Source organism: Nicotiana tabacum, chromosome 8 (genome assembly GCF_000715075.1).
Source record: "Nicotiana tabacum cultivar K326 chromosome 8, ASM71507v2, whole genome shotgun sequence".
Classification (NCBI taxonomy): domain Eukaryota; kingdom Viridiplantae; phylum Streptophyta; class Magnoliopsida; order Solanales; family Solanaceae; genus Nicotiana; species Nicotiana tabacum.
This window is the reverse complement of record NC_134087.1, coordinates 201,175,578-201,197,856: the sequence shown is the minus strand read 5'-3', so window position 1 is coordinate 201,197,856 and position 22,279 is coordinate 201,175,578. Positions and strand designations below refer to the sequence as shown.

The window sequence follows — 22,279 nt, the reverse complement described above, 5'->3', positions numbered from 1 at the left end:
TACTTCTTAAAAATATAACACCTCCATTCTCCAGGCGGGCTCCTAACTTCGACTACTTCTTAAAAATATATTTTATTGATGTTGCTCCTTCCTGCCTCCCGAGCCATTTTCCTTCTAGCTTGAATCATCTTCTTTCAACTGCTTCCCTCAAAACTGGTGTCTTATTCCTCTGAAAAACCGCTGGGGATACACCAGTGTTTTATTCAAAAATATATCATTTTCCTTCTTCAAAGACTACTTCCTTTAAAGCTGGCGCTTTCTTTCCACTGGAATTACTTCCCTCCAACCGGTGTTTTCGCTTCTCTGAAACCTGTCGGGGATAACACTGCTGGGGAATTATCTTCCTTCTTTAAGACTAGTTACTTTCCTCCCTTTAACAATGGCGAGGATGACACTGATTCAAGGATCACTACCCTTAAAACTCGGGCTATCTTGCTTCTTCCAAGATTGCTTTCTTTAAAACTTGTATCGCCTTCTCTCGTATACTGCTGGGGATTTCACTTCCTTCAAAACTTGTGTTATCTTGCCTCTTCCCCAAGTGGCTATCTGATTTCAAGAAAATTTTCGCAATGAGAGAAAATTTTCTGCCCCAGTTTGATAATCTTCTTTGTGGCCATGTCTTCCTGCTGTCAATAATATTTCCTTTCTCTGCTTCAAATCAAAGAAAAATTTGTTAGTTTAAAACGTGGTGAGTGGTCGTGCCACTTCTGCCGGGGATGGTTTTTCCCTTTTTCCTTTCCCTGCTTTGCGCTTTATTACAAAACTTGCTGGGGATGATATTATTTGTTGGGGATGATATTCCTGCCAGGGATGGTTTTTCTTTTCTCTTCCTTCCCCGCTCTGTGTTGTCCGACCATCGCGGAACTTGGTCGATAATCTGTCGGAGTTGTTCCTGCATCTCGCAAATCTATTGGGGATCCTCTTGGAATTTGATCCATAACTTTTCAACTGTTATTTTTTCTATTTTTCTCCAACTTCCCATGGAGATTTGGTCCTCTTGGAATCTATACCCATTCATCATTTGGTCTTGCGACAAACTTCTTTTCGCTTTGTCGCCTTATCTTTGGCCCGTCCTATCCACATTGCGTTTTTGCACCATCTTGGCAACTGGTAATAAGCTCTGAAAATCCTTTTCAAAAACAAACTACTGGGGAGATAAAGTCTTTAGACCAAGAAATGAAAAGGTAATGATTTCAAAAGATAGAAAAAGAAGAAGTCTTTCTGAACAAATGCTGGGGAAAAGGAAAGAAAAGACCTTATCTGAATGATATAACCGATCACAACGGTCATGTCGTGCATTCCGGATTAATCAACCCAGTCTATTTGTATCAATCAATCTTTCGGATGGCCTCAACTTGCCGGGGATAAACATGCACTCAACTCTTTGCCAAATACGGATCATTTCCGCCAATCTTGCCTTGTCGCCTCATAGTGCCCTTCGAGGGGTTTTCACTAATAAGACTCTCTCGTTTCTCTCAAATCCTGTCGTCTTATGGTGCTTGTGAAGGTTTTCACCGATAAGACTCTCTCATTTTATTTTTCTCAACTTCTGTCGCCTTATAGTGCCAGCGGAGGTTTTCACCGATAAGACTCTCTCATTTATTTTATTTTTCAGCTGGGGATTGGAGTGTTGCCGATATGACTCTTTCTGCTGGGGATTCTTTTTGGCTATCAACTCATTTCCAGTTTATGATCCTCTTCTCTGCTAGGGATCAGAGTGTTATTCCCGACTTCCGTCTGCCTGACTTGACATTTCTCGGATACTGATCGGGAGGTCTTTTTGGACATCAATATGGGTTTTTTCTGTTTTTTTGTGTATGGCTAAAAGGGAAAGGGGTATCAAAAAGTTCAAAAAATAATTTTGATGGGTAAAACAGTACAACTCTTGGAATCAAACTTTCTTTCCAAAATTACAAACACAAACTTCTGCCCCAATTTGTTTTGCTTGGGGATTCTTTTTGTTACACTTTTTATTTTTTATTTATTTTTTGTTACACTATGACCGAGCCGTGAGGAGCCTACGTATCCTTCTTTGAGGAATCAGGTCAAACGTAGTTCCCAATTCCTTTGTTTTTCTTGTGACTTTCTTTTGTCTTTATTATCATTATTTTTCTCTTCTCTTTTTTCTTTCATTTTCATTACTGATTCCAAAAGAGGGGTATAAAAGAAATAAATAAGGCTCAAAAGGGGAAGCAAAGGTTAAAGTGTTTGGATAGAAGAAAGAATTGCCTCCGTCATTTCATTATCCGATAAATGCCAAGCACAAACAAACAACAATTACAAACAAAAGAAATCATACATAATATCTCTTAACTGCGTCCGAATTGATAGCCATGTCGACGCATTTCCCTTCGATATCTGTTAAACATAAAGCGCCATTGGACAACACTCTGGTTACAATGAATGGCCCTTGCCAATTCGGGGCGAACTTGCCCTTTGCATCAGCCTGATATGGGAGGATGCGTTTCAGCACTTGCTGGCCCACTTCAAATTTTCTGGGGCGCACCTTCTTGTTATATGCTCTTGCCATCCTCTTCTGATACAGTTGGCCATGACATACTGCTGCCAATCGCTTTTCCTCAATCAGGCTCAACTGCTCCATTCGGGCTTTGACCCATTCATCATCATCAATCCCAGCCTCAGCGACAATCCAAAGGGATGGGATTTCAACTTCCGCTGGTATTACTGCTTCAGTTCCGTATACCAACAAATAAGGAGTTGCGCCTACTGAAGTGCGAACAGTAGTGCGATAACCCAACAATGCAAATGGTAATTTCTCATGCCATTGCCTCGAACCTTCTACCATCTTCCGAAGTATCTTCTTTATGTTTTTGTTGGCTGCCTCAACTGCTCCATTTGCCTTGGGACGATATGGGGTGGAATTGCGATGTGTAATCTTAAACTGCTGACATACCTCTTTCATCAAATTGCTGTTAAGATTAGCACCATTATCTGTGATGATCACCTTCAGGATTCCAAATCTACAGATGATATGGGCTTGAACAAAATCTACCACTGCCTTCTTGGTTACCGACTTGAAAATTTTAGCTTCAACCCACTTAGTGAAATAATCGATGGTCACCAGAATGAACCTATGCCCGTTGGAAGCTGCTGGCTCAATTGGTCCAATGACATTCATGCCCCATGCAACAAATGTCCATGGTGCTGACATTGTATGCAATTTTGTCGGCGAAGAATGAATCAGATCTCCGTGTATTTGACATTGATGGCATTTTCGCACGAAACTGATACAATCCCACTCCATAGTGAGCCAATAGTACCCTGCTCGAAGAATCATCTTCGCCATACATATCCACTCATATGCAGACCACAAACTCCAGCATGTACCTCTGTCATAACTGTCGTGGCTTGACTAGCATCTATACATCTCAGCAATCCCAAATCTGGGGTTCTTTTGTACAACACTCCTCCACTGAGGAAGAAACCATTTGCCAATCGCCGAATGGCTCTCTTTTGATTTCCGGTGGCCTGCTCCGGGTATATCCCCATCCTGAGGTACTCCTTGACATCATAAAACCATGGCTCGCCATCCATTTCTTCCTCTATCATGTTGCAATAAGCATGTTGATCACGAACCTGGATATGCAACGGGTCAACATGAAATTTGTCTGGGTGGTGCAACATCGATGCTAAAGTGGCCAAAGCATCGGCAACCTCATTGTGAACTCTTGGGATGTGTATGAACTCCACTGATCGAAATCGCTTGCTCAGATCGCGCAAACATTATCGATATGGTATGAGCTTCAAATCCCTTGTTTCCCATTCTCCCTGAATCTGATGCACCAAGAGGTCCGAGTCTCCCAATACCAAGATGTCCTGGACATCCATGTCTGCAGCTAGCCGTAAGCCCAGAATGCATGCCTCATACTCGGCCATGTTGTTGGTACAATAGAAACGTAGCTGAGCCGTAACAGGATAATGATGTCCTGTTTCAGAAATAAGTACCGCTCCTATTCCAACTCCCTTAGCATTTGCAGCTCCATTAAAGAAGAGCTTCCAGCCTGGTTCCTTGGTTATTTCCAACTCATCTATATGCATCACTTCTTCATCAGGAAAATACGTCCTCAGTGGCTCGTATTCCTCATCAACAGGATTCTCAGCCAAGTGATCGGCCAATGCTTGGGCCTTCATGGCCGTCCTCATCACATAGACGATGTCGAATTCTGTGAGTAATATTTGCCATTTTGCAAGTCTGCCTATCGGTATAGGCTTTTAAAGATATACTTTAACGGATCCAAGCGTGAAATGAGGTAAGTAGTGTAGGATGACAAATAATGTTTCAACTTCTGTGCCACCCAAGTTAAGGCGCAACATGTCCTTTCCAGGTGAGTGTACTTAACCTCATAAGCTATGAACTTCTTGCTAAGATAATAGATGGCCTGCTCCTTCCTGCCGGTGATGTCATGTTTCCCTAGTACACATCCAAATGCATTTTCCAAGACTGTCAAGTAAAGAATCAAAGGTCTCCTCGGTTCTGGCAGAACCAGCACATGTGGTTTTGTCAAGTAACCTTTTATCTTGACACTCATCATTCCACTTGATCGCAGCGTCCTTACTCAACAACTTGAAAATAGGCTCACAAGTCGTCGTGAGCTGAGCGATAAACCTGCTGATATAGTTCAACCTTCCCAACAGACTCATTACTTCTATCTTGTTCTTCGGCGGTGGCAAATCTTGGATGGATTTGATCTTTGACGGGTCCAACTCAATACCTCGCCGACTGACGATGAATCCCAACAGCTTTCCAGATGGAACACCAAATGCACATTTGACTGGGTTGAGCTTAATATCGTACCTTCGAAGTCTTTGAAAAAACTTCCTTAGGTCTGCTACGTGGTCTTCCTGATGCTTGGATTTTATGATCACATCGTCCACGTATACCTCGATCTCTTTGTGTATCATGTCATGAAACACAGTAGTCATTGCTCTCATGTACGTTGCCCCAGCGTTCTTCAAGCCAAAAGGCATTACCCGGTAGCAATAAGTCCCCCCCACGGCGTAATGAATGCCGTTTTTTTCCGCATCTTCTTCATCCATCAGAATCTGATGATACCCAGCATAGCAATCCACAAAAGACCCGATCTCACGTCCGGCACAATTATCGATCAAGATATGGATGTTGGGTAATGGAAAGTTATCCTTTGGGCTTGCCCTGTTCAGATTGCGGTAATCGACACACACCCTGATCTTCCCATCTTTCTTCGGCACTGGCACCACATTAGCCAACCAATCAGGATATCGAGTGACCCAAATAACCTTTGCTTGCAGCTGCTTGGTTACGTCTTCTTTAATCTTCACACTCATATCTGTCTTGAACTTCCTCAATTTTTGCTTGACGGGAGGGCACGCCGGGTCAGTGGGCAATTTGTGAACCACTAAATTCGTGCTTAACCCCGGCATGTCATCATACGACCATGCAAAAACGTCTTTGAACTCAATAAGTGCTTTGACTAGTTCTTCCCTGATATTTGGTGCAATGTGGATGCTTATTTTAGTTTCCCTGATATCGTCTGCATCCCCTAAATTGATGGCTTCTGTGTCATTTAAGTTGGGCTTGGGTTTTTCTTCGAACTGGCTTAATTCTCTGTTTATCTCTTCAAAGGCTTCATCCTCATCGTATTATAATTCATCATTATAATCGACCTCTTGTACAATTAGTTCGGAATCAGATTGATATATTAGACTAGGTTGAAGATCCGTTGTGCATGCCATGTCATTAGAACCAGTATGAAGAGAACTGTTCAGAAAGAGAAAAGAAGAAAACAGAATTAAAACAAAATAAAGAGAGAAAACTTTCACTTTATTAAACTGCGGGATAACAGAGTTTCACACTTTTGCCGAATACAAAAAAAAATAAAACAAAAACTGGATTACAACTCTGGAATAATCCGGAAAACAAGAAAGAAAAATCCAGAGCCTACTACCAAGACTCCCTCCGGGTAGGAAGATGAGTAGTCGTCCAATTGTTGATATTGGCCCTAGTCCCCACAAACTGTATGTCTGCCCTACTGGAATCTCTCCAGCTTCTATCATGTTGACATCAACGAACAGCCTTTCAAAGCCTTCATTCAAATCTCCATCTGGCCCAATCAGTGGCCCGAGAACTTTTGGGACCGACAACTTTCTGATACCTGCTTTGACAAATGACCTGGATAGTCGCAGGATTGGCTTAGGAAGGACCCAGACTCTTTTCTTCAACTTACGGGCCCGCTTTACATTCGCTGCGGTAGGCTTGAATCCTAGCCCAAAAGGATCCAGGTTCTTAGGCAAGGAAACTGGCTGGACAATACCCTGGAGATCAACCCCTAAACCTTTGTCTGGCATAAACCCGTTCTTCAACATCTCCGAGGCTACCATGACAGTCGCAGCTGCGATTCTGGGAAGTGGAAGTCCCCCACCCTCAGGAATTTTGTCTACTGAGACCGCGTCAAAAACCTGATAAACCCATGGGCCTTTGTCATCGTCAGTTTCTATGAAGGGCATAATGGTATCACTAACGACATGTGTACCGTCATCCCCGTGTACCACAATCTCTTGTCTATCCCATTCAAATTTGACCATCTGATGTAGTGTAGAAGGCACTGCTTTGGCTGCATGGATCCAGGGTCGTCCCAACAGAAGATTATACGACATTACCACGTCTAATACTTGAAACTCCATGGTGAACTCGACTGGACCAATTGTTAATTCAAGTATGATGTCCCTCACTGTGTCCGTACCCCCACCATCAAACCCTCGAACATAGATGTTGTTCTTGTGAATCCTATCACCATCGACCTTCAGTTTGTTCAATATGGCCAAAGGACAGATATTGGCACTGGACCCATTATCAATCAGCACTCGAGTGACTACCGAGTCTTCACACTTCACAGTCAAATAAAGGGCTCTATTGTGTTTTGTACCCTCCACGGGCAACTCATCGTCTGAAAAAGTGACCTTGTTGACCTCGAAAATCTTGTTTGCTATTTTCTCCAGATGGTTCACAGAGATCCTGTCCGGAACATAGGCTTCGTTCAGAATCTTCATTAATGCTCGACAATGATCGCTTGAATGGATCAACAAGGATAGCAACGAAATCTGGGCCGGGGTCTTCCTCAACTGCTCTACAATGGAGTAGTCTTGTGCCTTCATCTTCTTCAAAAACTCCTCTGCTTCTTCCTACGTCACTGGCTTCTTGATTGTTATAGGATTGACCCTTCTCAATTCTGCGGGAACAAAACACCTTCCCGAACGAGTTAACCCCTGGGCCTCGCATACTTCTTCCACAACCTCTTTCCCCTTATGCATCACCGTTACTTGACTGTAGCTCCAGGGCACAGCTTTCTCACTTGTTATCGGCAATTGCATTACTGGCATGATAATAACTGGTTCTACGCGGGCCCCCTTCACAACCAACACTGGTGTACTTGGTGCCCCCTACAACACTATCTTGACCGGCTCTGGCTTCTTCACAACAACAGACGAACCTTTCCCTATTACAACAACTGGCTTGTCGTCTACCCTTCCCAAATGTACCACTGCCTTTCCACTGGTCGGCTTTTCGTTTGGACTGGCACGAATCATCATTACCGTTTGTGAGGGTTTCTTGGGCTCCCCTTCTTCGTGCACTAGTTCGATCATGTGGGCCTCATGGTGCACCGACAACGGGTTCTCATTGATGTTGGGTGCCTCTGGTGCCTGAAACTCGATCCTATTTGTGTCAATAAGATCTTGTACGGCAGTCTTCAACTTCCAACACTTCTCAGTATCATGCCCGGGTGCCCCCGAACAATATTCATAGCTTACCGAGTGGTCCAGATTTTTGGGAAGGGGATTTGGCAATTTGGGCTCAACAGGACTCAATAGGCCTAACTGCCTCAATTTGTGGAACAGAGTAGTACAGGTTTCTCCCAACGGAGTGAATGGTCTCGGCCTCTGCACCATTTTGTTCCTGAAAGTCTGATTCCCACAGAAGCCTGGCCCCGAAGGATTCCTGTAGGCCCTTGGTGGTGGATATGTGTTTTGTGGAGGCGGATATGTATGTTGGGGAGCTAGCGCACGCTATTGCGGCGAGCCGGAGGCTGGGTGTAAGTTTGGGCATGATGGACCGAGAAATGTGGCTCTTGTGGTGGATAATAGGGTTGTGGAGGGTTGTATGGAGTGTGTGGATAATTTGGGTAATGGGGTCTGGGTTGGTAGCGAGGGGAAGGACCTCTGAATCTGGACCAAGTACCTGCTTCGACTGTTGCAACCTTCTCTCTCTTCTTTTTCCCGAGCGCGCCTCCCGTGCCGCTTTGTTTAGCCTGAGTTTTGGCCTTGATTGCCAAATAGCTCATTATCTTGTTGGACCTGAGCCCCTCTTTAACCATACCGCCCATTTTTACTACTTCGTTGAAAGATTTACCAACTGACGTCACCAGGTGACAAAAGTAAGTTGGTTCCAAAGTTTGTAAGAAGTAGTCCACCATTTCACCTTCCCTCATTGGTGGATCGACTCTTGCTGCTTGTTCTCTCCAACGGAATCCGAATTCCCTGAAGCTCTCTCCGGGTTTTTTCTCAAATTTCAACAGTGTGAGACGGTCAGGGACGATCTCGAGGTTATACTGGAAGTGACCTGCAAATGCTTGTGCTAGATCGTCCCAGGTATACCACCTGCTAGGATCCTGCCTCGTGTACCATTCCAGTGCGGACCGCTTAAACTTTGACCAAAATAAGCTATCATCAGCTCATCCTTTCCACCTGCCCCTCTCATCTTACTACAGAAACCTCGTAGATGTGCCATGGGATCACCATGTCCCTCGTATAGATCAAACTTTGGCATCTTAAAACCTGCGGGCAATTGAACATCGGGGAAAGGACACAGATCTTTATAGGCCACACTAACTTGGCTGCCCAACCCATGCATATTCCTAAAGGATTGCTCCAGGCTTTTCACTTTACGAAGCACTTCGTCCTGCTCTGGATTCTTAGCCGGCCTCTCAGTTTCTGCCGGGAGCTGAAGGTGAGGGGTGTAAGTGTATGGCTCGGGTGTTTTGAAGGTGAGTTCAGGAGGATAGTATTAGTTGTCGTGAACCTGAAACACTGGTTCATCGGGTGATTTTTGCAATATGGCGGGTGGAGGTGTCACAAAAATGGGAACAGTTGGTGGAGGAGAATTTTGTTTGGGTGGTGGAGCTTGGGGATTATAGGAAGTTTCCCCCTGATAGTATTGGGAAATGGGGAAGCTTGTTGATGGACCAGTGGGAGGGTGTTCCGGAGTCCGAGCCAGTGAGAGGGTAGGAGTGGGGGGAGGTATTGGTGATGTTTGTCCCCTAGCCCAGGCCAGGTGCATCACAGCTATCTCTTGTCTCAACCTGTCTAATTCCTCCTTCATCATTTGCATCTCCGTCTTTTCCTCCTCAACACTTTTGTCCGAACCAGACATACTTTTCGGAATGGGCCCTTTAGATCTTGTGTGGTAATGGTAATCTGCCAGAACGTTCTAACGAGCTAACTGTTTGAAAATCTTTCTCTGGAATAACAACAAACTTGTTAACATTAGAGTTTAACACATATTGCAATTTCACGTTGGGGAATGCAATGTTCCTAGGCAGTTTAACCATTTCTAACATGTCTTTGCTTCGACTGCATGCGTCATTCTGGTTTACTCTCTTTTTATGTCCTTCTTTTCCCTTCTTTTATTCACTTTACCTTTTCTTTTTCTTTTTAGTGGTGGTCGAATCTTATGTGGATTGCCTACGTATCATGTCCCCGCATGAATCAGACCGGGCATAGTTCTGCCACATAAGTGCGAAATGAAAAAGATAATTTTTTGGAAATTTTCGATTCTTCATTAATAAACATTCTATTACAAACCAGATGCTTTTTGGAAAGGAAAATAACAGACTCGAAACCAAACCAAGTACGAACTCAATAACTACTGACATACTCTAATGCGAAATAAAGACATACTCTAACAGACAACAGACTCTAAAAATGCAGATTCAAACTATGAACACATTAAAGTTTTAAGCTTGGGTGCCCGCGGGGCGTCATTTCGGCCTCGCCGCGGGTCTAGGTGTAAGGTTCCCTTCTAGTTGTTCCAATTCATACATGATTTGCTTCACAAATGTCATCACCGCCGAGAAGAAGGTAGTGCGGGTCATGTTTTCACACTCCCGACATTTCTTAGTGATAGCACGAGCAATAGTCAGGATCTTGTTCCTGGTTCGGTCTTTCTCTAGGAGTAGGCATTCTATCTGATCCCCTCTAGCCTTCAAAACTCGAGAATCATGCAGATGTTGTTTCCGTAACTACTGTATTTCACCTTCCGTTGAGGCCATCAGATTACAGCAGTGTTTACTCTCGGTTTCAAATGCCTTGGCTTGTTTAGCCGCCTTGCTCTCTAGGGTGGTCACCTTCCTTTTTAGACCGACCACAGTCTTTTCATGATCTTTACTTGCTTTCTTTGCCCACTGTGCCCGGAGTTGTGCTATGGTATCCTCAGACTACTTCAAGTCATCCCGGCACTCACCGATTTCCTTTTTTAACCCTTTTATTAGCTGCTCATCCGACCGACTCCATTGTTGTTTGTCAGCCTCTCTCCTCATCTGTCGGATTTGGGCTTTCAGCGCTTCGTTTTCTTAGGTCAATTTGCTCTTTTCTCCCCGGTCAGCATCAACTTGTAGGCTATTTTCAAATTCCAGGTCTCCAATCTGTTGCCTCAGCTTGCCTATTTCTGCCCTGTAGCTCTCTTCTTTAGCCAACCAACCCCACTGTTCTTGCGACGCCTGGACGAACTCCTAGAGATGGGGCCTTTTAGCCGGCCTTTCGTGCTCAAGTTCTTTCATGTACCAAGCAAGGTATCCTGGCACCACTTCGCCTTTGGCCTGATCCTGCACGCAAGTACCTGCTTTTAAATATTGGCATTCACTCCAGATCTGACGGACTCTTGCTTCAGGGAATTGTCCGTCAGGGCTAATCTCAATTACTTGAGCACTAAGATCTTCCTCCTGAGGCACTGTTTGGCATCTCCCGAGTTGTCTCAAAACCCGATATGGCGCGTAAGGCTGAATGCTCTTGAGCCCCATCAATAGAAAGTGGGTCCTAGCTACCGGCATATGGATGACCTCGTCCACGGGTAACCATCCTAGTGTCCACTGTATTTGGCTGGCAGTGAGGGTCTGAAAGAATGATGTCCATGCTGTAACTCCCTCGGGTAGACTGGCCCCCTTGATTCTTGTGTAGAACTCTTCTATGCAAGTTTTCTTCGAGGAACCATAACTCAAGAGCTGGGAACGGTGGCAGAGATGCTCAGTCATCCATATTTGTAGCAACAAGTTACACCCCTCGAAGAAACTCCCTCTGGCTTTGCAGGCTGTGAGAGCTCTGAAGATATCAGATACTATCATAGGCGCAAGAGTGCTTTTGTCTTGAATGAGCAAAGTACTAACGACCCCGGCTATTTTTAGATCAATGTTTTCATCATTCCTTGGGAATAACAAAAGGCCCAAAAAGGTTATCATAAAAGCCACTCGTCTATGCTCGTCCCACTTCTGATGGTTACTCTTGCTGTATAACTTGTTATCCGGGTTGTTGAATCCTCCGACATGACCGTATCTGTCGTATATGAAGCGCGGATTACAAAAACCTGCGGCCAAATCTGGGTTGTGGACCGTCCTAGGTATCTTTAACGAATCTAAGAAACGATGCACAGTGACAGCTCTTGGAGCAACCAGGTATTTTTGCCTCAACGGAACTTCAGCATTTCCGATGTACCCGGCTATTTCCTCCAAAGTCGGGGTGAGTTCAAAATCGGAGAAGTGGAAGACATTGTGTGCCGGGTCCCAACAGGTGACGAAAGCTCTTATGATATCCCCCGAGGCTGGATTTCCAATAAACCCGTAAGACCTTTCAGATATTTCTTGACCTCATCTTGCCCTTCACCGCCCAAATCATCCCACCACAACCGCAACTTGAAAGGGATTTTGGTCATTATTGAAAAAGGTTCATTTTGCATCGTGCTCATCCTGCACATTTATTTTGGTGATTAAGAAATAAAATTTATTTGACTCAACAAACTGACTGAAAGGAAGATCCGGTTCCGCACACGGCTTTTCAGCACTTCGGGAATGAAGATTTTAAAGCTGGGTGAGTCGGCCGGTCAAAAATCCAAAAATGACTAAAAGTGGCCATTTGTGCAAAGTCAGCCTTCCGGCATCCTTTTCGGGAACATTCAGCTAAAACGGCATCACCTGATTTATTTGACAATTAAAATTTTGACATTTTTTGGCTATTTTTTTTGTAAAAGGGGAGGTTGGACCCGATGAGGGTTGCCTACGTATCCCGCACCCTGTGAGAATCAAACCGGCGTAGTTTGGATAGATAAAACAAACTTCTTTTGAAAACAAGACTCTTTTCAACGGCAAATAAAACCATTTTTCATAAACAAAACCCTTTTTTTCATTTTTTTTTCATTTTCTCAAAAATTCGACAGAGTTTCGACGCCATTTGGACATTGATTTTTTTTTTCAAATAGGCGATTAACCATCTCTATCTCTCTTTCCTCAAAGTATTCAAAAGCCGGTCAGCATGCAAGTCCGAAACAACAAATGCACAGGTAGCAAGTTGGATGCATCAAGATGGTCATTTTCATTTTTGGTACACCTGTCCTAGACAGACCCAACCCCTGTGTTGAGCCTCCAAAGTCAAATGCACGTGATGCAAACAAACGTTCCTACTAGGGATCCGGCATGAAGCTGAGTTATTCTAGGTTCATAACTTGGGTATTCGTTCTAGACTATGTACCCAAGCGGACAACTCGAGTCGAGGAGTGGGCTACGTACCGGGGACCCGCGGGATCGTCCGGCTTTGTAACTTGTCCGGCCTCTTTCTTATTTCAAGGTATGTCACTAACAGAATAGGGAGTCTCGACCAGCAAGCACATCCCCGGAGGTAAGAAGAGAAGGGTTTCGGCACAGTTTATATACAGTTCAGATAATATCAAAGCGGTAAAAGCAACATTTAGCACATTAGGCTCAATCATGTAAAAATCAGATAATAAACAAAGTCAAATATAACAATTTATCTAAGCTCAAATTCTGAACCCTGAACCAGAGATTCTGGGTTATTTCCCCAGCAGAGTCGCCAGAGCTGTCACACATTCTTGTCCAACTACACCCCGTGAGAGGACGTAAAGGGAGTTTTTCTAATTAAAGGACAATCGAAACGGGATTTATTATTTAATTCAGAGTCGCCACTTGGGAGATTTATGGTGTCCCAAGTCACCGGTTGAATCCCGAATCGAGGAAAAGATTAACTCTGTTTAACAGTCCGCGCACCAGAAATCCGGATAAGGAATTTTGTTAACCCGGGAGAAGGTGTTAGGCATTCCCGAGTTCCGTGGTTCTAGCACGGTCGCTCAACTGTCATACTCGTCTTAATTATCTGATTTTTATACAATTATGAACCTATGTGCAAATTTTAACTTTTAAACGCTTTTATTATTATTATTATTATTATTATTATTATTATTATTATTATTATTATTATTATTATTTTAACAGAGAATTGCAACGTTGTGAAAACGTATCTCGAACCGCGTCACATCAATGTACCCGTAGTTATCGACACATTTCGACTCCATTGAGATTTGGATTTGGGTCACATAAATGTGCACCCGAGTTTAAGAAAGTAAATTATTAAAGGCGCGCCTAAAGCGACTAGCGTATCATCATTTTGGGGAAGGCCGTGAACTTTTGCGAAACGGCCCATCCTGAAGTCTAAGGAATTTTACAAATACTTATAGAGGGCCCCACAGCTTATGTATTTCGTTTGTCGAGGCTCGTCTCATTCATTATTTAAGAAAATAATTGCAACGTCATGGAAATGCATCTCGAACCACGTTACAATCAATGTACCCATGATTTATCGACATTTTTCGACTTCGTTGAGATTTGGATTTGGGTCACATAAATGTGCACCCGAGTTTAAGAAAGTAAATTATTGACAGTACGTGCCTAAAGAGACTAACGCGTTGTTATTTTTGGATGAGGCCGGGAAATTCGCTAAACGGCCCGTTCCAGAATCTAAGTATTTAATATATATACATTTAAAGAGGGCCCCGCCATTATGCGTTTTACTAAGCGAGGCTCATCTCGTTTATTTTAAAAGGGCAATCCTAAAGTGACTACATTTCCCTATTAATTTTTTTTGTCTCTAAAGATAAAGAAAAGAAATCCTACTTAATAACGACTATATTTGAGGTCAATGGATTCACGCTACTTGAACTGTCAGTCAGCTTGGGCCTGAAGCACAGCCCATTTAAATGGACCAAAATCCAGGCACACACGAGAGAAAGCCAGTCTTAGGCCTGAGCCTAGGATTATGCGGGTGTTTAATTAAAACCAAACTTGGGCCGCCTGAAATGCATCGGAGCCCAGTCCATCCGAGATAGGCTGTTAGGCCTTGATCGCCCATTCAAAATGAATTTCAAGTATTCATGGACAGCTTCAAGTTACTCGTACACAACCATTTACAACAAAGGAAAAACGTGATTCACTTATTCAGATTGATGAAACAACTAACCTTTCTGATTTCAGCTTAAAGCTCATATTATTTTTACTTATCTTTTGATGAGCTATTGGATACTATTAAGGTGAAAGAAAACATATATTGAGAATGTTAAACCAATGCTCAAATGATTCAGAGTTTCATGCGAGTTTACTGTCAGTACACATGAGAATTCAAGGACTCGAAGTGATTTCCCTATTTCAACTGCCTTCCGACTTTAATAATCAAATTAGCAGGAACAAAATTAAACTAGCCAAAACTGAAGGGTAATTTCAGCTCACATTACTACAGTTCGAGAACCATATTCTAAACATACAAACTAAGTTAGCTACAGCTAATTTCATTCCACACTCATCAATCTAACCAATTAACAATCACGAGATCCTTAAGCTGATTGACAGTCAGTTGCAACATATAATTCAGATTAACCTAGGGCAATCCCACTTAACGGTCCACATTATTACAACCCAGTTTATTGCTCCAATCAATACCATCTTTAATCAACTAGCAACAAGTCATAATTTAAACAACTTAAACTATATCAGATAACATCCAAAGTGCAGAGATCTGGTAGCAATTTTCATTTCAACTTCAACTTGGAGTTACATGGAAGCAAATCAAGGAAGTGTACCTGGAATTGGAATAGAAATAAAGTAGAAGAAAGATCAGCAGCAGCAGTAATACGAGCAACAATGCAGCAACAGTTCACAACAGCAGTGTATCAAAAGATAACCAGCAGCGACTCAGGAAAAACCAGTTAAAATTCCCAGCAATACCAACAGCAAATACAAACCCCCAGTAACTGACCCCAAAACAGCTTGATAGCAACCAAAAATAAACCTAACTTGAAACCAACTTCAAACCAAAAAAAGCAGGAAGCAGTCCAAAAGCCAACTTTAACAAGACAACACACTAGTTTTCCACTTCAGATTTTCAGCCCCTTAAGATTCCCAGAATGTCTTCCCTGTTAAAGCCTGGCCAAAAGAATAGCCTGACCAAACTCAAAAGCTTGGAAAAGAAACTGATTTCTATCCCAAAAAAAAACTCTACTGTGTAAAACCTGTCCTCTCCAGATTTTGTTTTTAGCCTCTATCCTGTGTAAAAACTCCCCCCTCTAGAGTTGTCCTAAGTGACTCTATTTATCCAAACACTGACCCTGCCCCTCAACTTTCAAAAGTACTTTGGGCAGAATTTTCCACTAATTATGCCCATCATCTCCCTTTTAATTCCACTAGTATATGTTTTGTTCCCCACTAAACTTCTTTTTATTTATTAATCTCACGCGGGTATGGGCAGCCTATTTTTCTATTCAATCCCTTAAATCTTGTGAAATGGTGCCCATGCTCCCTTACACAGCCTTCAACCCCCCACTACTGTTTTTTAAACTATTTCATTAGTTTAATAGTATTTTATTACCCTACTGTCAGCCCACTTAAACTAGCCAATTTCTGAACTTTTCAATCTCCAAAATACCCTCTTAACCCCTGTGTATTACTGCCATGCCCTAAACTTCAATCGATCTGTTTTCTAAGTTACAAACCTAACAACTGATTTTTAACTGATCACTAAATTACTACAGCTATAACTAATTCACAATCAAATTCAAACAATGATTCAATCAGAATTGAAGCAGTATGAATCACATTGTTATCAGGTTATTTAATCAGAATTGAAGCATGTAAAACTAATCGACGACACTTATTCAATCGACTACATGAATTACAACACATACAATCAATAGCAAATAAGAATCGAACAGGCACACAGTTGATTCGAATCGTATTGATAGAAAACAGGAATTCATAACAAAACTTAACTAATCGACGACACTCATTCAAATCGATTATATAGTTTTATCACATTCATTAACCATGACCAGAAAAAGTTCGACCAAATAAAGGGTCATTGAAGATGGACAGAATCAATCGACAAAAGAAATGAAAAGTCAATAGAACTAAACTAAACAAATAAATAGATATAAACACATACAAAAAATGGAGCCAACTGGATAGGAAAAATACCTCAAATATTCGGACCCTAGACGATCCTGACTTGGACTCTGATTCGGACCTTTTTGAGGTCGAACGGACCTTAATCGAGGGTTCTCAACTGAGAACACTTCGACTAAGGTCAGTTAAACACCCAAATTCCCTTAAACTTCGGACAGAAACCAGTTTTGGTTTTCTAGGGTTCTTACGTTTCGATTTGGGGTTCGAGTGTTTCTAGCCAGATTCGACTCAAACTAAAGGTGGTTCGGGCATGAGGGAGGTCATGGGGTGCCATGATATGAATTTGGGCTTGGTTGGGGTAGGTTCGAGTTCTGCTCGAATCTTCGATTGATGATTCGAGAAGCTGGAGGTTGATTCGAGGCAAACGGCTAACAGATCCATAACGAGGGTGGTCAGGGGTGCCTTGGTGTGAGTTTGGGACTGGTTGGGGTGAGTTTCAAGTTTGCTCGAATCTTCGATCGAAGATTCGAGAAGCTATAGTCTGATTCGAGCAAAACGGTCAAGGGATTCGTGGAGATGGTGGTTAGGTGCTCTAGGGGTGTTAGTTTCATGGTCATCGGCGTTGTTGCCGTCGGCTTTCAGGCAAAGGGGTTTCAGGGCGGCTAGGGTTTGGAGGGTTATTTGGTTTGTCTCTAAAAGAGACGATGAACAGGGGTGTGGCTTAGGGGGGGTGTGAGGTGAGAGGTTGGGTTTATATATGGAGGGGTGGTCTAATCCTGGCCGTTGGATCAGGCACGATCAATGGCCTGGATCAGTTTATTTAAAGGAGGCGGTGTCGTTTTGGGGTAGTACTGGGGCGGGGTCGATCCGGGGGCAAGTGGGTCGAGTTGTGGGGATTGTTCTGAGGCGTTGGATCAAATGAAATGAATGGCCTGGATCTGCTGGCTATATACGACGTCGTTTGGACATATATGGGGATTGACTGGACCGTTCGATCGAGTGAGATCAACGACCCAGATTTTCCATGCCCAAACGGCGTCGTTCCATCCGTCCCTAAGGCTGGCTGGGTTGGACCGGGCAAGAGGGTATTTGGACTAGGCCTGGACTTTCTTTTAAAATTGGCCCAGTCCGATTTTTCTCTTGTTTTCTTCTTTTTCTTCTATTTTTTTTTTTAATTCCTAAAACCAAAATTCCTAAATTTAATGGTAAAACCAAGATTATTTAAAAAGATATTAATTTACCCTTAACAACAATTAACACACAAGATCAAAAAATATAATCGCACAATTAAACAATAAAATGACAAAACTATCGGAATTCATATTTTTTGTGATTTTCATTCTTTAAAATAGGACATGGTTTAATTAATTCCAAAATGCATAATTAAATCCTAAATGCACATGCAACACATATTTTCGTATTTTTCTTAATTAAAGTAGAAATAAACACGTGCAGACAACAATACAAATAAATTACAAACAACACCAAACCATTTTATTTTGAATTTTTGGGAGCAGTTCTCATAGGGCAAAAATCACGTGCTCACACAAATCGACAAAAATCGTAGCTTTAATATGTAGAGCCAATAAGATAAGGACCACCAAAAACAAAAGTAACATAAAAAATTCTAGAAATGTACAAAAAATAGCTGAGAAAAGATAAAAACATCACATGCAACAGACATAAACTTGTCAGTTCCCAAATATTCTCAACTCTACAATTTAATAAATTTAAGCTGTAAATACTTACTTTAATCGAATAATAATGCAAGATATCGCTGGAAATAAAAGGTCTTCCTGTTTTGAGCGCACCAAATCGGACCAGACAATGAACCTTAACGAAGCCCTAAAATCGCCATTGATAGTTTAGATAGAAAAAAAAATGAGAGAAATGGTAAAAAGTAAGTATTTTGCCTGTGAGTTTAGGGTTAAAAGACTGACCCATAGGTAAAAGAAATGGGTCGGATCGGTTTAATGATTAAAAAAATACCCAAAGATAATGTTAGCCCCACTGATCCACGTGGACAAATGAAATATGGCCACATCATTTAATGAGATGCAGACATGGAATTCCGTTAGTCGCAGGGATAAATTTGAAATTAGAAATAATGTCCTATATATTTTCAGATGGATAGATGGACGGGGCTTTTATAAATCATTTACCATACAATAGGGGTAATTTTGGCCCTTTTCCATTTTTTATAATCCCCGTTAGCGCTTGGTTGGCCAGTCTGACTTGTCAGATGTACAAAAGCCGCAACTTTCATTAATTGGCTATTTTTCTAACAGCCAAAAACCAAAGCCTATAGTTTTTTCACTTTCACACAGCTACAGAACTAGACTCCATTAACATCTTTAATAATTCTCTCATTTTTTGTATTTTTCTCTAAAGGGGTTTTGTTTTTAATGGCTAAACAGAGAGAAGAAAGTGAGAAGAATGAATTTTGGGATGGAATTATAGAGGGAATTCCTTTATTTGCTAAAGAACTTATAGCTGGTGGTGTAGCTGGTGGTTTTGCTAAAACTGCTGTTGCCCCTTTTGAGCGTATCAAGATCTTATTTCAGGTATTAATTTTTAGCAAATTCTTGGGTTTTTTCTAACTCTTTGATTCAATTGTGCTTTTGAGGCTCAAAGTTTTGTTTTTTTTCATTTATGTGTGCTTTATTTCTTGGCCTTTTTTGGGGTTTACGCATTTGGCCGCTCCGGCAGAAATATTTACATCCCCTAACCAATATACATATATTATATACTAAATTATGTACTAATATATATATATATATATATATATATATATATATATATATATATCTGCAGGCGTCACATAGTTTTTGGATGGGTGGCTATTTAAGTTAATTTTTTTTTTTTTTGTGATTTATTTTAAGTTTTATCAGTTAAAACTGAACAATTTGCTTAAATGGAACTAATTACAGTGGTTGACATGAGCTCCCAAGTGGAACTTTTTTTGAAGAATTTGATCTTTATCGATGGCTGAGATGAATTTAAATGGAGAGCATGGCGAACGAGAATTCATATAGCCGACCCTAACTTGTTTAGGACTTAGACATTATTGATGTTGTTTAATCTTTCTTGATGATCTAGAGAGAGAAGTTAGAATTTACCCTTCATGATTTTGGTTGTTTACACCTTTTTTTTTTGTTTTTTGTTTCCTAATATTGAATTAGAGGAAGACCTTATGAGCAGGGATAGAGCTAGATCATTAACTATGGGTGCGGACGAACCCAGTAGATTTTGCTTACACCCTGTATTCGTGTTAGGAGTTCCATTAAATATGTATTAATATTTACTTAAGAATCCAGTAACTAAGACGAGCTACGGGTCTGGTGACTAGTTCAGAACCCATAAACTTCAAATCTTGATTCCGACTGCTTTATGCTGCTGAAATTACAATGTGGAAGAATAATATGTCCAGAAATGAGCTCTAGAATCTTGAAAAGATTGGTGATATTGAATAGTAGAAAGTGGAAAATACTTTCAAGAGTCAGCATGAATTCTTGGTGATATTGAATAGTAGAAAGCGGAAAAATTGAATTCCTTATATTTAATTTTCTTTTTCCTAGACCAGACAAGCTGAATTTCGGAGTTTGGGGCTGTTCGGATCCTTTACAAAGATTGCCAAGACAGAAGGAGCTCCTGGTTTTTTCAGGTGCAGATGCAGTATTTGTTCGTCAATTTAACTGTCTAGAAAAAGGAAACTGTCTAGATAACTTCGCCGTAAGTTTAAATGTATTTTTGGAATTCCTCTTTCAGGGGAAATGGAGCTAGTGTTGCTCGCATCGTCCCATATGCAGCACTGCATTACATGGCCTATGAAGAGTACCGCCGCTGGATTATAAATGGAATTCCTGGAGTTGGGACCGGTCCGATTCTAGATCTCATAGCAGGATCATTTGCTGGTGGAACTGCTGTACTTTTTACTTATCCACTTGATTTAGTTCGAACGAAATTGGCTTACCAGGTGAGAAACATAAAGGCATACTCTTTTCAATGTTTTCCCATGTGAAATAATTTTCTGTCTCCCTATCGCCCGATATCTCCTCCCTCCAAAAGCATAGTGGAAAAATTGGCAACAACAATAATAAACCTTACCCTTACCCTAGGAGGGCAGAGAGGTTGTTGTCTTGATTAATTCCAACTTCTTTCGAGCTTGACTTTGTTAGTCTAATGAAATTGAGTTGAATTCGCTTTACTGTTCCACGATCAACTGAGGACTGATTTGCATATGATCAGCTAGGTAGTTGGATCCCAAAAGTTAAACGTACAAGGGCTCGTTACTAGTGAACAAGTTTACAAAGGAATAAAGGACTGTTTTTCCAAGACTTACAAGGAGGCTGGAATTAAAGGCTTATACCGTGGTGTTGGTAAGTGCATTGCCTTACCATACTTTGTATTCACGGTTATTAGCTAGTCTTATAAGGTAATATTGCATGTTGCGTTTCAGCTCCGTCACTTTATGGAATCTTTCCATATGCCGGGTTGAAATTTTACTTCTACGAGAAAATGAAGAGCCATGTCCCTAAGGAGCGCAAGAAGGATATCGCCACAAAACTAGCATGTGGATCTGTTGCAGGAGTTCTAGGCCAAACTTTCACTTATCCTCTAGACGTTGTCAGGCGGCAAATGCAGGTAATTTTAGTGAGGTTGTATAAAATTAAAAAGGGCAGCCCGGTGCACAAAGCATCTCGCGTTCACGCAGGGTCCAGGGAAGGGCCGCATCCCAAGGGTGTGTAATGTAGGCAGCCTACCCTAATGCAAACATCGGTGGCTGATTCCACGGCTCGAATCAGTGACCTATAGGTCACATGAAGACGTTGATTTTTTTTTTTTTTGGCAATGGAATGACAGAGAGTGCATGAACTTTTCAGGTTCAGCGACTCTCAGCATCAAACAGCTATGAAATGAAAGGAACACTTGATACTCTTGTTATGATTGTGCGAAGACACGGATGGAAACAACTATTTTCCGGGCTTAGCCTCAACTATCTGAAGGTACAAACATATCGATACATCATCTGACCCTTATTGCCTTTTTAGTATCTATTATGGTAACTGTCTAACTGATGACTACACTATGTTTGAAAATAAGGTTGTACCATCTGTTGCGATTGGGTTTACAGTTTATGATATGATGAAAGCGTATCTGAGAGTACCATCACGAGATGATGCTGTCATAGAAGTTGTCACTAGTAGCAGAAATAGTCAAAAATCCACAATGTAGTCTTGAAAATCGTAACAATCGTCCTCAGGTTCAGAAATCGCCAATCTCTGATGAAGTTTGTAAATTTCCATTCTTTAACATAGGCATGATTCTTCATTACAATAAATTGTCAACTCGGCAAGTTCCTCCCGAATTTACGTAGGATCCGGGCATTCAGTATATACACTGATGTTTAATCACTCAACGCCTTGATCCCAGATTGATTTGGGTTGGCTATACATCCTCCATATCAATCATCTGTATACGAGGTCATGTTGCAATGATGTATATTAACTTGTTGTAAAGCAATGCCTCATTCTGGCATCTTATGCTGTGATAGAAAAGTTTAATGACCTAAGATTGTTAGAAATACTACATGTTACTCTTTAATATCCATTTTTGTGATGTATTCATAGTAGAACCAAGAGAACCGCTGTTGTTTAAGTACAATTTTTTAAAGTTCTCATTGATAATAAAACGTGATCACACTCTTGGAGCAACGGTCAAGTTATCTCCGTGTGACCTATAAGTCATGGGTTTGAACTGTGGAATCAGCTACTGGTGTT

At 41.6% G+C, this 22,279-nt stretch overlaps 1 protein-coding gene across 1 annotated transcript; it reads left to right on the top strand.

The window, feature by feature from the left end:
- Positions 1-18,772: 18,772 nt before the first annotated feature.
- LOC107791661 (mitochondrial carrier protein CoAc2) lies at positions 18,773-21,875 on the top strand. The gene is made up of 7 exons (XM_075220046.1): positions 18,773-19,063; positions 20,078-20,163; positions 20,268-20,475; positions 20,752-20,878; positions 20,959-21,143; positions 21,383-21,505; positions 21,603-21,875. Exons 1-7 carry the CDS (start codon positions 18,905-18,907, stop codon positions 21,732-21,734), a joined length of 1,020 nt encoding a protein of 339 aa, XP_075076147.1. The 5' UTR covers positions 18,773-18,904; the 3' UTR covers positions 21,735-21,875.
- Positions 21,876-22,279: the final 404 nt, after the last annotated feature.